This window comes from Mytilus edulis, chromosome 14 (genome assembly GCF_963676685.1).
Source record: "Mytilus edulis chromosome 14, xbMytEdul2.2, whole genome shotgun sequence".
Taxonomy (NCBI): Eukaryota; Metazoa; Mollusca; class Bivalvia; order Mytilida; family Mytilidae; genus Mytilus; species Mytilus edulis.
Window position 1 is genome coordinate 65,479,763 of NC_092357.1, and position 12,953 is coordinate 65,492,715.

At 31.3% G+C, this 12,953-nt stretch overlaps 1 protein-coding gene across 1 annotated transcript; it reads right to left on the minus strand.

Annotated features, from left to right (window-relative positions):
- Positions 1 to 3,882: 3,882 nt before the first annotated feature.
- LOC139504412 (E-selectin-like) lies at positions 3,883 to 10,248 on the minus strand. The gene is made up of 5 exons (XM_071294494.1): positions 10,206 to 10,248; positions 8,987 to 9,225; positions 7,929 to 7,986; positions 4,977 to 5,024; positions 3,883 to 3,998 (listed from the first exon to the last, which is right to left on the minus strand). Exons 1-5 carry the CDS (start codon positions 10,210 to 10,212, stop codon positions 3,883 to 3,885), a joined length of 468 nt encoding a protein of 155 aa, XP_071150595.1. The 5' UTR covers positions 10,213 to 10,248.
- Between the last annotated feature and the right edge of the window lie 2,705 nt (positions 10,249 to 12,953).

Below are 12,953 nucleotides of genomic sequence, written 5' to 3' on the forward strand. Positions count from 1 at the left end.
TTACAATCTGTCATGGATAGCCAAATATTTTGAACAACAACATGTGGTGAGTTATTGTAATTCCAATCTAGTACATCTACATGATTAAATATATTTGTTATTTACTACTGGAAAATGAAGCCACTACTTTATTATCGTCGAAACAAAAGTTTTAAAAACAGATTTGGTCAAATTTATAAAAAAAAAAGACGATGTGGTATGATTGCCAATGAGACAACTCTCAACAAGAGACCTAATGACACAAAACATAAACAGCTTTGGGTCACCGTACGACTTTCAACAATGAGCAAAGCCAATACCGCATAGTCAGCTATAAACGACTACCTTCTATTGTAATTTTGTCATCAATTTGAAATTGCCCTAATAATACCATAGAACTCCATATAATTGGTATTGATATTATACACTCTTAAAAAACCAGGTTGTGGGTGCTATTTCTTCTCTTCATAGGATTGGCAAAGTATTGCCCTGATTTTTCCGGCCTTGGCAATACTCCCGAAAATAGGAAGAACTAGGGATCACTTGAAAATACGATATTCCAAGCTTATTCATATTCTAAAAAGTCGTTGTCTCGTTGCTAAAATTATACATTTTTACAAATTAAAATTGAGAGTAATTTCAAGTGAACAAATCAATTTCTATCTTTTCTCAAATATTTATAATGAACAGAACAAAAGTTTTCAACATTTATGGATACTCTGTTTATTTTTTCATTCTGCTTGAACAAATCCAAATGTGCAAAAAATACATTATAAAATTCTACACAATGATTTTGTTAAAAAAAAAACTATGATTACATTTCATCAATCTTGAAAAAAATCAAGGTTTTTTTTTAAATAAACAAATTAATCATGATTACCCGGAAAAGTGTTTGTACATATTTTATTGCTTTGCTTATATTTGAACATAAATGCGAAATTGAACAGCTTAAGTTCTTTGTAGAAATCGATTTTCAAGATAAACGGGGTTTGTTTTACGTTTAAATGCCGCAATTTTAAAAAGAAAATAGTACGTGAAAGTAAAAAATAATAGATAGCTCTCTTCTTATTTCTTAAAAAAATGTCAAAAGTATATACAATCTGTAGTTCATTTTTAGTATGTTTAGGGATATTTTAATATCTAGAAACGATTGGATAAAATATGTTTCAGTAAGCCTATGTTTATTTGGTTCACAAACGTGGGAATATTTACAACATTTTCAAATAGTTTTGATATTTTCCATTAGAAATCTTATGTTCCACTCAAGATGTTTACATTGGTTAATTAGTTATTTCTTTGATATTTGTTTTATGCATTTTCTACCCTTTTTAGGTAAAACGTTATAATATAATCAATAACAAGCCATAAGTTTTCCCAGTCTTATCACTTTAGATACCAGTAAAGTTGTCGAATCCATAAAAACTTTGAAAACTAATGCTTTATAGTAAAGAAATATACAATTTTTCTGTTTTTTGAAAAACCTATCGAAATTTCAAGTCCTGACTGCTTCGTATTTTTTTAAGCCTTTTTTAGCTTTTTACCTCCCTTTCATTCCAGCTTGACTGATAAGTCTTTTGTCTGGTGTTTAAAATGTATATCCTTATATGCGTGTATCTTTGAAAGGTTTGTTATTTTTTACAATTTGACTGAGTTTGTATTTGCATTGTTTGTAACGCATATTGAATAAGATATTTTGGAGACGCTTATCCTATAGACGCATCCGGTACCGCTATATGTTGCTCAATAAAAGTGAAAATCGACAATATGGAAAAGGAATTAAAATATTGTATAACATATATTTTTGTACCTGTTCCTCCTTGTAAATAAAGGCAACAGTAGTATACGGCTGTTATAAATCCGGGTTACAAACTAAAACCGAGGGAAACACTTTAAGAGGAAAACAAAGAAACAACAGTAACACTGATATTCGACAAAAACAAACGTCAAAATACATAGACACAAACTATTTGTTAACAATTACCATATTCCTGACTTGGTACAGGACATTTAAAAAATGGTGGGTTGTAAAAAGAGGCTTAAGATACTTTTAAAAAGGACAATTCGTAATTCTAGAAAGGATAGCAGAATCAGCAAATATTTAGATATAGATTCATTAATTTTGAATAGTTTTTACAATCATTCATTAAAATTACATTATTATTTATGTTACAGAACAATAGATCTCTTTATGTAAATACTAACATCCACGTCATTTGAACTCTGATATATAATTGTCAATCATACCATATCTCCTAAATAGCATTTGATAACTTATCATTATCGAATATCTGTTTTAAGGATGTACGTAGGTGCGGTTAGGTGAAAATTAATAAATTGAGAATTTAAAATTAATACTATAAGCTGGTAGAGTATACATTAAGGATAAAAATAAGCTAAAAATATTGATAGCTCATATACCTCCTTTTCGCGATATTTGAGATTTAAAATGCGGCGGGAAAAGGCTGACTCGTACTTTTACCTTATAATTGCATTGGTATTATTTGGGTCTCAAAACAAAAGAAAGAAAATCAAGAATCTTCTAAAATTTTGGTAAATGACCTTTCATGAGCTATCAAAACTTGTCATATTCATTCAATAAACAACTTTTTTTGGCTAATTTGGAAGCAGAAAAATATTCATGTTTTATATCAAAATCTTTCGTTTTGTCTTGAGGTATCATAGATATGTTCATTTTTTGTACATTCACTTTTTAAACATTTTGATTTATTCGAGAAAAATCGAGAGCATATCAGATTCGTAAGGTGGATGTTTTTTTCAACAAACACTTGATTTTGGAATGTCAGCTGTGCACTTTTTTTTCGCTTTATCTAAATTGGAAAAAAAATACCAAAACATCAAACACGCAGGTATATTAAAAATGTCAATAAAATCTGACAAAAACAATCTTTAGACTTTCTCAACCAACGGAACAAATGTAAAAGAACTGACCTATTTTTGACGTGGTAAACGCATTTGGTATTATCCGGAGAAAATAGTGGGTTACACCTGGTTTCTCAAGTGGTTCGACCGTTATGAAATATCTGTTTAACAGATGAAAACAGATATGTTCCAATTGTCGTTACCACAATTCATTCATCTTTTCCTTGAATATGGCATCATCCAAACTGACTTATCGCCTTATTTGTATTTAAATTAGTAAATGACGGATGGCACATTTAGAGCAATATGTGCATATCCTATCGTAGCATCTAAGAAATCCAACGTGTTTTAGTTGTTTTAAGTTCTTCGATCTTTGGTTTTCTTTTTTGTGTTTTTGAGACTTTTGATTTGTGATCTGTTTAACTGTTTGCTGTTCAACCGCCGAGCTGTAGCTTTCTATGTTTTTAAATTTGAAATAAGTCTCGAGATTAAATAAATCTCAACATCACTTACGATTAACATCTGAAAAGAAAAAAAACATATTCAATAAAAGTTTTCGGAAATAAATTATCCAGGGCACATAGATTAGTTGACACAAATAAATAATAATCGAAAAGTTCATGACTTCAGTATGAGTTGCCTTCTTTATACCACTCGGTTCGTCTCAAAACATTAACAATAGAGAATTATTGAAGATTATAATTCAGATAAATCATTTCATAAATCTCTATATTGCGATTTTTTGTGTGCGATGCAAATAGTCTTCAAACATGAAATCGATGCGTTCTGTTCATTTAGGCAACATTATCTGGTCGCAAACTATCAATCATCTATCAAGTTGAATAATATAGCACAGCCTATACATCACATATATTTCTACTGTAACCAGTCACATTAACCTACTTTAGATATCTTGATGTGTGCTTATCTGTTCATAGCTTCGTAAATCTATATGAGACACAGGAATACATTGCCAGGCAAACTTAGTTTTCTAGAACTGCTAAACATCGATAAAAAGTTGTTTTACTCGCCTTGTCCGCATGAATGGCCTGTATATCCCGGTTGACAAGTACAATAATAACTGTCATCCGTGTTAATACCGCATGTTCCGTGTCCATTGCATGGATCAGGTGCACAATCTACAAGATAATCAGTGTGTTCTTGAGCGAATATGGTATTTGACGATTCAGTACCAGTACATGTAACACCCTATTTGTTTGTTTCAATTTATCGACAGATTGTTAAATTAATGTCTAAAATAAGAAAATGCTTGACAATTTTCCCAAGCCCACAGGGACATGGTGCAACAACTATTTTTTACATTACGACATCCAACAATGATAAAAACTCCTAATGTATAGTCAGTTATAAACAACTCCAGGCTTGAATTATCAGGTTTGAACTAAGCAAAAATGATCTGACTGTTCAGTAGTTGTCATTTACTTCACGTACATATCCAAATTAACAGAATTGTCTGAATAGCTATTGAAAATAAATTAATTGATACAAGCAAACAGGTCGTATCAATCGTGATAGTGATAAATTAAAAACTGCAGTTATTTCGAATTCAGTCGCTCAATACTTATTTTTATTTGTATTTTTGTGATTTTACTTTTTTAATACATTTTACATAGTTAGCAGGACAACCAAACAATTAAGATATTTTAACTCCAAACGATGAGGTTATCGGTATGTTATTGTATGCAAGAAATGAAATTTTGGCCATCGGGGACCTGATGATATATTTAAGTTTGAAAGCGTCCATATGTTCAAATATCAGGGGAAAGATTATGATATGAAGCAGTTCTCCTAGTTTGAGAACTAGTAAATACTAGCACATTGTGTAACAGGATATCATTAACTCATCTGAAAGTGACATCAATCTATCAAAATACGGATTTAATAAACAGTGATTAACACTTAACCCCAAAACTGTACACATCTTCTCAAATTTTTTTGGGGAAATAATAACTTTACATAAGTTTAAAAGTCGCCACTTACAATTTGTCTTGTGAAATTATTATTTGGTTGCATCACATACATGTTGTTCTTCACAAGGCATGTAAAGGCCACAACATCAGGTGCTAGCTAAATCAATATGATCATCAACTACTTACTATAATGGAACCCAAATCCCCATCCACGTTTCTGTTGTGTATCTTCATCTACAAAATGAATACCTGTGTTTTGATAATGATAGTTTTGCTTTCCATGACATAATGCCAAGAATGCGGAAATATTTATTTTGGCCAGTCTTAGGTCAGTGAAGGTGGTGACGTTTTGTTTAAACTTGATATTTAAAGAGTTTGAAGTGCCAAATTCAATTATAAAGTTAGATGAAGGTCACAAGATCCAACCAGTCAGATTGTTGTTGCTGTAATTTTACAGGTATAATGAATAATTTAATTTACGTGTTTGTCCAAATTGTTATGAAGTAAGTAAGTCTTAAACAATGAGTAATTACGGTCAATCTTATTTGGTTACTAGTAGTAGAAGTATGGAAATATGTTCATATTCAATTGAAGATATTAATATACAAGTAATCTTTATTCCTTTATCAAATTCATCAGCAGTATACTTACTACTCTGACAAGTTGCTTAACGATTACTTTGTTTGTAGAGGTATGTTTATCGATTACTGTAAGAAGAAGGTTTGTTTTAGACTCATGAGATTGAATATAAAAAGGAAGATGTACTATGATTGCTAATGAGACAACTCTCCACGAGAGACATATTGACACGGACATTATCAACTATAGACCATCGTACGGTCTCCAACAATAAGTAAAACCCATACCGAAGAGTCAGCTATCGGAAATCAGAAGTGTCAAACAATTCAAACTAGAAAAACAAACAGCATTACTTATTTACAAAATAATGAATGAAAACCAAATATTTTTACACTACAACAAATTACAACCCCTGAATTACAGGCTCCATACATTGGATAGGAACATACAGAATCTGGCGGTGTTTATCTAGCTTGTTGACAAAAACCCTCCCCTAGCCTTGGACAGTTGTGTAACGGTACAACATAAGAACAAATTATGCAAAACAATAAACGAAAAACAAATCTGAAAAACAGCCAAACAACGACAACAACTCATTTCATTTGGACATGCTTTAACATTTGAGACATTGCAACATTTTCATATTTTTTAAATTAATCAATGACACAATAATTCCCAAATTTTGGTTAAAGAGCAAATTGTCGAATCGTGAATCACAACAATACAATTATGCATTCACTGATTAATTCATAATTATAATTTTTGATGTGCGCCACTGAACGACCAGATTGTGTGCTCTGAACACACTGTATGATAAATGAGTTGTTATTTGAACTGATTAAACCTTTCACGATGCTAAATTCATATGCAAACTTCATAAATTAAAATGCATTGTTTAAACTTGGAATAAGATATCCTTGCCGCGGAAGAACTTTAAGTGAATCTGCATTTGGGATATATATCAAAGACAAATATCTCAGTTGTCACAAGTGGATATAAATCAATATTCAAAAACATTATATTGCCAAATGTATACGAGGTTCCACTATATCCTTTTTAAAGAACTATTCCCTTAAGATTCAAAGAAGGCCTACAAACATATTGAAGGGTGACGTACTCTACGTCATTGTAGTAATATCGATCTAATTGCGATTCTTAGAAATGACTTAGAGTCATCAAGCGCGATCACTTCAATTTTGCTACAATATCGTTCGATTGCCTTCACTTAACACCATTATATTAGTTGATTTTATTGTCAACTAGAAGGTCTTTAGAGCCTGTTTTGTTGATGTAGTATTGCTGCTGAATGTTGTGTTACTATCTCATATAGTTTATGCAAAGTATTTTCGTAAAAAACCTGTTTCACGATCAATAAATTCTATACGAAGTAAGCTTACAAATATGTCTTATTTTTTATTAATTTGTAGATTCTGTATTTACTATTTACAGTGTCTAAATTCCATCTTAAAGTCGTTATTCCTAGAGAGAAAAAATCCTATAAAGAGTCAACAGAAAAATTCGGCCAAGCTAATTTTTCGTTAGATCTTGTCTAAAATGAAAATTTTGGGCTTTTTAACAACTTTGATTTTTCGACTGTGGTTTCATAAAAAAAAATGTATAAAACAGTACTCCATCATCATTCAAGGACAATAATGCATAGAAGAAGTCTGCCGACAATTTCTATTTTGCTGGAAATCTAGCAGTGCTGAAAATATTAACATTGGACTTTTGCAACAGACATTATAGTTTAATGATAATAAGTGAACAGTAAAACAATCGTAAAAATCGTCATTTAACGGCTATAAAGTTTCTAAGGAGTCGAGGTTGAGGTTTTGAAAGATTTGATCTTGTCTTGCTTTTTAAAATTTTTCCCTATGTATCACTAGATGATGGGGCAAAATGAAAAGAGTATAAGTTAACTCCTAAAGAGGATCGTTTGACAAATTTTCTACAATGGACTCAAGGAAAAAAAGAAACCTTTTGCTTTTGTCATATTTTCTCTATATTTACCGGTTTTCTAAAAGATCCCTGATAAAACTTTCCTTTTACACCTTTGTACTATTGATATTCTTGGTGGCCGTGTTGATTCACAGGCATGATCATCATAGAGGACGGGAATACTTTCAAGGGAAGAACGACAGATGACGAACGCACAAAAAACTACAAACATTTAGAAAGAATCGACCTAAGAGTACTCACAGTTTTTTATGAAAGCTAGCTGATGGTCAGTTACAACGAATACACACATATTATTGTCGGTTTGATATTCCAACATACTTTTGATATTTTCATGGAAATCAACACACCAGCTTGACATTGAAAGCGTCTTCTATGATGCATGCGTCACCGGCAAAGCAAATCCAAACTTAATTGTTGTAGAAAAACATGCATAATTTTAAACACAACTTGGTTTACTATCAAGGTATTCCGATATATTAAAGTATAAGTTTAATAATGCCGTCAAAGCCGTTTAATTTCGTGTTTCAGAGTTTAAATAATCTAAGATATGTTCTTTAAGGTCAAAAGAAAGAAAAAAAGAATGGCTTTATTATAACTCACTACAGCAGTTGTCTGTGCAGTGCCCGTCATTTCTTTTTATCCATATCTGTATCGACTCCTGGAATGTATAGTTACAATTAATTTACAATACATGGAAGAGAACATTAATGGTGCATCTTTCTAAGACTCCTTACAAAAAAAAATGATAATTTTTAAGGTTTTTCTTGTGGTATAACACATCGAGGATATATAATTATATATGTTTATCCCATTTTACCGATCATATTAAAAAAAAAGGACGAAGGAGCCAAATGGAACATTCAAACTTATAAGTCGAAACAAAACGGACAACGCCATGACTAAAAATTACACAAAACACAACATAGAAAACCAAAGATTGGGCAACATGAACCTCACCACACACTTGGGGTGATCTCAGGTGCTCCGAAAAGGTAAATGAATACTGCTCCTAATCTGTCATCCATCGTATAGATCATGTTAGCACAAACCCGGTGATAAGTCTAAATCAATTAATTCTGGGAAAATAACGACAATTGGGACATATCCATTGTCATTTGTGAAACGGATATTTCATAATGGTTAACCACCCCCTGATGGTATCTGCAAAATTAAGGAAGGGGCGATTTCAACTTCACCACTAGGAAATCTTTGTTTAAAAGCTTCCTTGTGAGCAGCAACTCATTATCAAGGAAATCTTCATAGGCAATACAAGTTCAATCAAATTCAATTATCAGTAACATTGACATATTTTTGGAATAACATAAATCAGGCGGTTAGTTTACCCGTTTGAATTGATTTACATATGTCTAATCGAGATCTTTTATATGTCGCTATGAGGCAAAAGGAGAAGCTTTTGTTGAAGGCTGTTCTGTGATCTATAGTTGCTATCTACAACGTCATTTGGTCTCTGATGGAAATTTGTCTTAATGACAATCAATCCACATCTTCTTATTTTTATGTCTAAATCAACATTAAAACATCAAAATAATTTTGATAACTTTTAAGATATTATGATTACGTGTTACTTAGTAACATAAGAAAGCAGGTTGAAAAAGCATTGTTTCATGAATAAATAAGAAAAGTATTTAATAACTTACCTCAGAATCCCAGTCAGTAGGCCTGACGCTTATAAAATAGTGACCATTTACGGTTGAGTTTAGACCAGTAAACTCATATAGCTGTACAGTATTCAGGCAACCAGGTTTCATGTCATTGAATGTCAAATACTCAATGCAGTCAGTGGACACATTCGGTACAAATATACATGGATTATGCTTCGCCTTTACGCTAACAAATATGATTACTAAGAAGTTGAAAACAAAGCTCATCTTTTTACCTATTTGAATAAACAGTATTTTAAAATCATGTATTAGCATGATTAGTAATCATTCATATTTGATATATATCATTTTTTTTTTAAACATTAAAAAAAAATACGAAGTTTGAACTATCTTCTGTTACTGAGAGAAATGTCTTGTGTTCTGAACGTTTATGTTAGTGTGTGTTAATTCAACGATTCAGCGTCCCATATGTTCTGGACAGAATTTGCAAAACTGTGAACCAATACTTCGTGATTAGTTTTGTATAAACTAATCAATTGTCATTCAACAAATGAAGTATCATTATTTTAGTTTTTCTTTGGTTAGTTAAACTTTGAATAGATATGTATACTCGGAAGACACGATTTACGCAACGCGCGGCTAATGATTAAAACATAATTCTTCCCTGTTAAAACAGTAACTTCGTTCTTAAAAAATTTGTTACAGTTTGAAATGATAGTTATATATGATTATTAACATTTTGTCGTGACAGTGACTTTAACTAATGCAACTTGTCGATAAAATCTCCTAAGTGGAACAAAAACAAATACCATCTAATCGCATATGAGTTTGTTCATAATTCAGTTGAAGTTTGTACCGCTAAACTTTTCGTTTTCTGTGAAAAACTGTTAGAATGAAGCTTTGCTTTATGTTATATATTTATTATTGACAAAGTTTCGTCTGTTTATATTCGACTTTATCATTTTTAAATGTTTCCTTGTTCAATGCTTCTCCTTTTAATCTCCTTTTAAAAATTACTTTCTAAATTTGTTTGTAAAAAGTCATAATTTTACCTTGTTGACAAAATTTTAAATAATAACTAAGATAGATTCAAATCTATAGTTATAATCGAGCTTACTTAACTTGAATCAAAACAAACCAGTGAACTACGCCAACTTTTTTTTTTTACATTTTTAATTGTGAACATAAATCTAAAATGAAGTAAAGATAAAATCAAAATCAAAACCAGTTACCATAATTGTAATGTAATACTAACCACACATTGTTCGTTCCTAAAATGGGTCTCTCCCTCTCATATATATGATTTTAGTCAGATAAGAAATTGTATATCCTTGTATAGTACGCAAAGGTTATGACGTAATTTTCAATCTGTGATAACACATTTGTTGTTGTTTGTCTTGTCTAATTTTCTCTTTTGTTTTGACGCTTTGTCGTCATTATCCTGCTGATGGGCGCAGAGTTCAGGGGTGAAAACGTGAAATATACCGAATCGGTAGAAATTATGAGTAGACAAACAAGATGGTTTTGGCTACTAAGTCTTGTATTAACTGAAATATTATCAATGTTTAGCATTTCGTGATAGATGGTGTCACCAGGCTTGTAATCAGCTTTTTTTGTGGCCATGTATTATTAATTAAATATTCTTATGTAATCTATCTGTATATAAAATGATAATTATTCAAAACCAAGAATTTTCTTCCCCAGGTATAGATTGCATCAGCCGTATCTGACGTGACTGTTCGTAATATTAAACTCATCATAGAAACCAGGATTTAATTTTGTATTTACGCCAGACGCGCGTTTCGTCTACAAAAGACTCATCAGTGACGCTCGAATCCAAAAAGGTTAAAAAGGCCAAATAAAGTACAAAGTTAAAAAGCACTGAGGACCAAAATTTTAGACCAAAATTCCTAAAAGTTTTGCCAAATACAGATAATCTATTCCTGAGGTAGAAAAGCCTTAGTATTTCAAAATTCAAACGTTTTTTTAAACAGTTAATTCATAAATATGACCATATCAATGATAACTTATGTCAGCACAGAAGTGCTGACTACTGTGCTGGTGATACCATCGGGGATTTAAACTCCACCAGCAGTGGCATCGACCCATTGGTTGTAAATAAACTCATCATAGATACCAGGATTAAATTTTGTATATACGCCAGACGCGCGTTTCGGAATTCCAGTTATTACAGCTTTACAATCTCGTATTTGATTTAGTCTTATAACTGTTTCAATTGTAGCGCCACTGATAAGTCTAGACAGGAACGCGCGTACAGCGTACAAAATTTAAAAAAAACTAGTATCTTTAATGAGTTGTTTAGTATCATATTTTCGATTTGGCATTTCTGTAATGCTGATCATAATTATCGTACACAGTTTATGTATGTTTTTAGTAAATTTCAAAATATTAGTTGTAACGTCTAAACTTGATATAATCATAGTAATGAGTATGCTTTAAGTCCTATTATCATGTTTACATGTGCTACTTCTATGATTTTAATTTACTCATGCAGTCCATAAACTATAATTTCGGGGGGAAAGTTGTTATTTATGGATAACTAATTCATGTATTAAATCATCTCTAAATCTCAGATTTTCATATGTTGGAAATAGCTCATTGATTCTATTTGATACCGACTGTAAAAAATACAACTACATTTTAAACAGGTTTTCAAGAGAGGGTATATATCACACCTGTCAATCTTATCATGGGTAAGGTCAAAGTAATGAATAACCTACTGTTCAGTCTATGATAAAGATTGACGAAAAACTTTTTGAACTAAACTATTATATATACGTAACTGCAAGTGTACATGTACCTGCAGATATTCATGTAGAAACAATGATTCGATTTATCTTTTCATTTTGTCTTATAATTCAAGTGTTAAAAGTCAACAGGTGAAATAACAAAATCGCTATGAAAGACTGCTAGGTACATTTTCCTTCTTTTTTCATATTTTTTCGTCCAATTTTTACATTTCTTGCATCCAACTTGATATTGTCAGATATACGGCAATTCTAAACAGATAACCCCAAAACATTAAACATCTAACTTCAAACCTCGCTCGTAGCAAGATGCGATCGACAAATATCTTTATTGATTACACTTTCAGTTCCTACTCTTTATATGCCCCATTTAGGGGCATTATGTTTTCTGGTCTGTGCGTCCGTCCGTCCGTCTGTTCGTTCGTCCGTCCGTCCGTCCGTCTGTCCCGCTTCAGGTTAAAGTTTTTGGTCGAGGTAGTTTTTGATGAAGTTGAAGTCTAATCAACTTGAAACTTAGTATATATGTTCTGTATGATATGATCTTTCTAATTTTAATTCCAAATTAGAGATTTAACCCCATTTTCATGGTCCACTGAACATAGAAAATGATAGTGCGGATGGGGCATCCGTGTACTGGGGACACATTCTTGTTTTTTAAATTAATTCAGGTATTTATTCTTGGTACTCCTATGTTAATCATGTCAGAATTCAAAATGATTGAGGAATTGTTAGCCAAAATAAGGATAAAAATAATAGGCTAATATACAAACACAATTTAGAAAATTTATATAATGATAAAATATTAAATCTACAAGAGAAAAGTAAACTCCAACTTTTTTAACAAAAATAAAAAAAGCTTTAACTTTGAACCATACCTACTTTCTCAAAACTTTGAACATAGACAATTAATTTGTAAATTTCAAATAAGTGCCCACTGTTTATTAATAGAAACTGGTAGGTACAGGAAAATTTCCAGAGATTTAAGACTATATAGACATTGTGATGTAATAGATGATGAGTTTCATTTCTTTTCTAAATGTAAAATAAATGAACAATTCAGAAAAAAAATGTAAATGAAAATAAATATAATAACTTAAATGATATAGATAAATTAAAACATATCCTCAATCCTAAAACAAAACAGGACACTAACAAATTAGGCTCCTTTTTCAAAAAGTTACTAAGCTTGAGGGCAGGGAATCCTTGATATCATTTGAATCTGTTATATATTTAAA

Excerpts from the sequence above, each read along its gene's own strand:
- LOC139504412 (XM_071294494.1), bottom strand. Across the intron at positions 7,987-8,986 it reads CTACTGACTGGGATTCTGAG|GAGTCGATACAGATATGGAT; the intron begins GTAAGTTATTAA and ends TATACATTCCAG. Across the intron at positions 5,025-7,928 it reads CTGCACAGACAACTGCTGTA|ATGAAGATACACAACAGAAA; the intron begins GTGAGTTATAAT and ends TTCATTTTGTAG.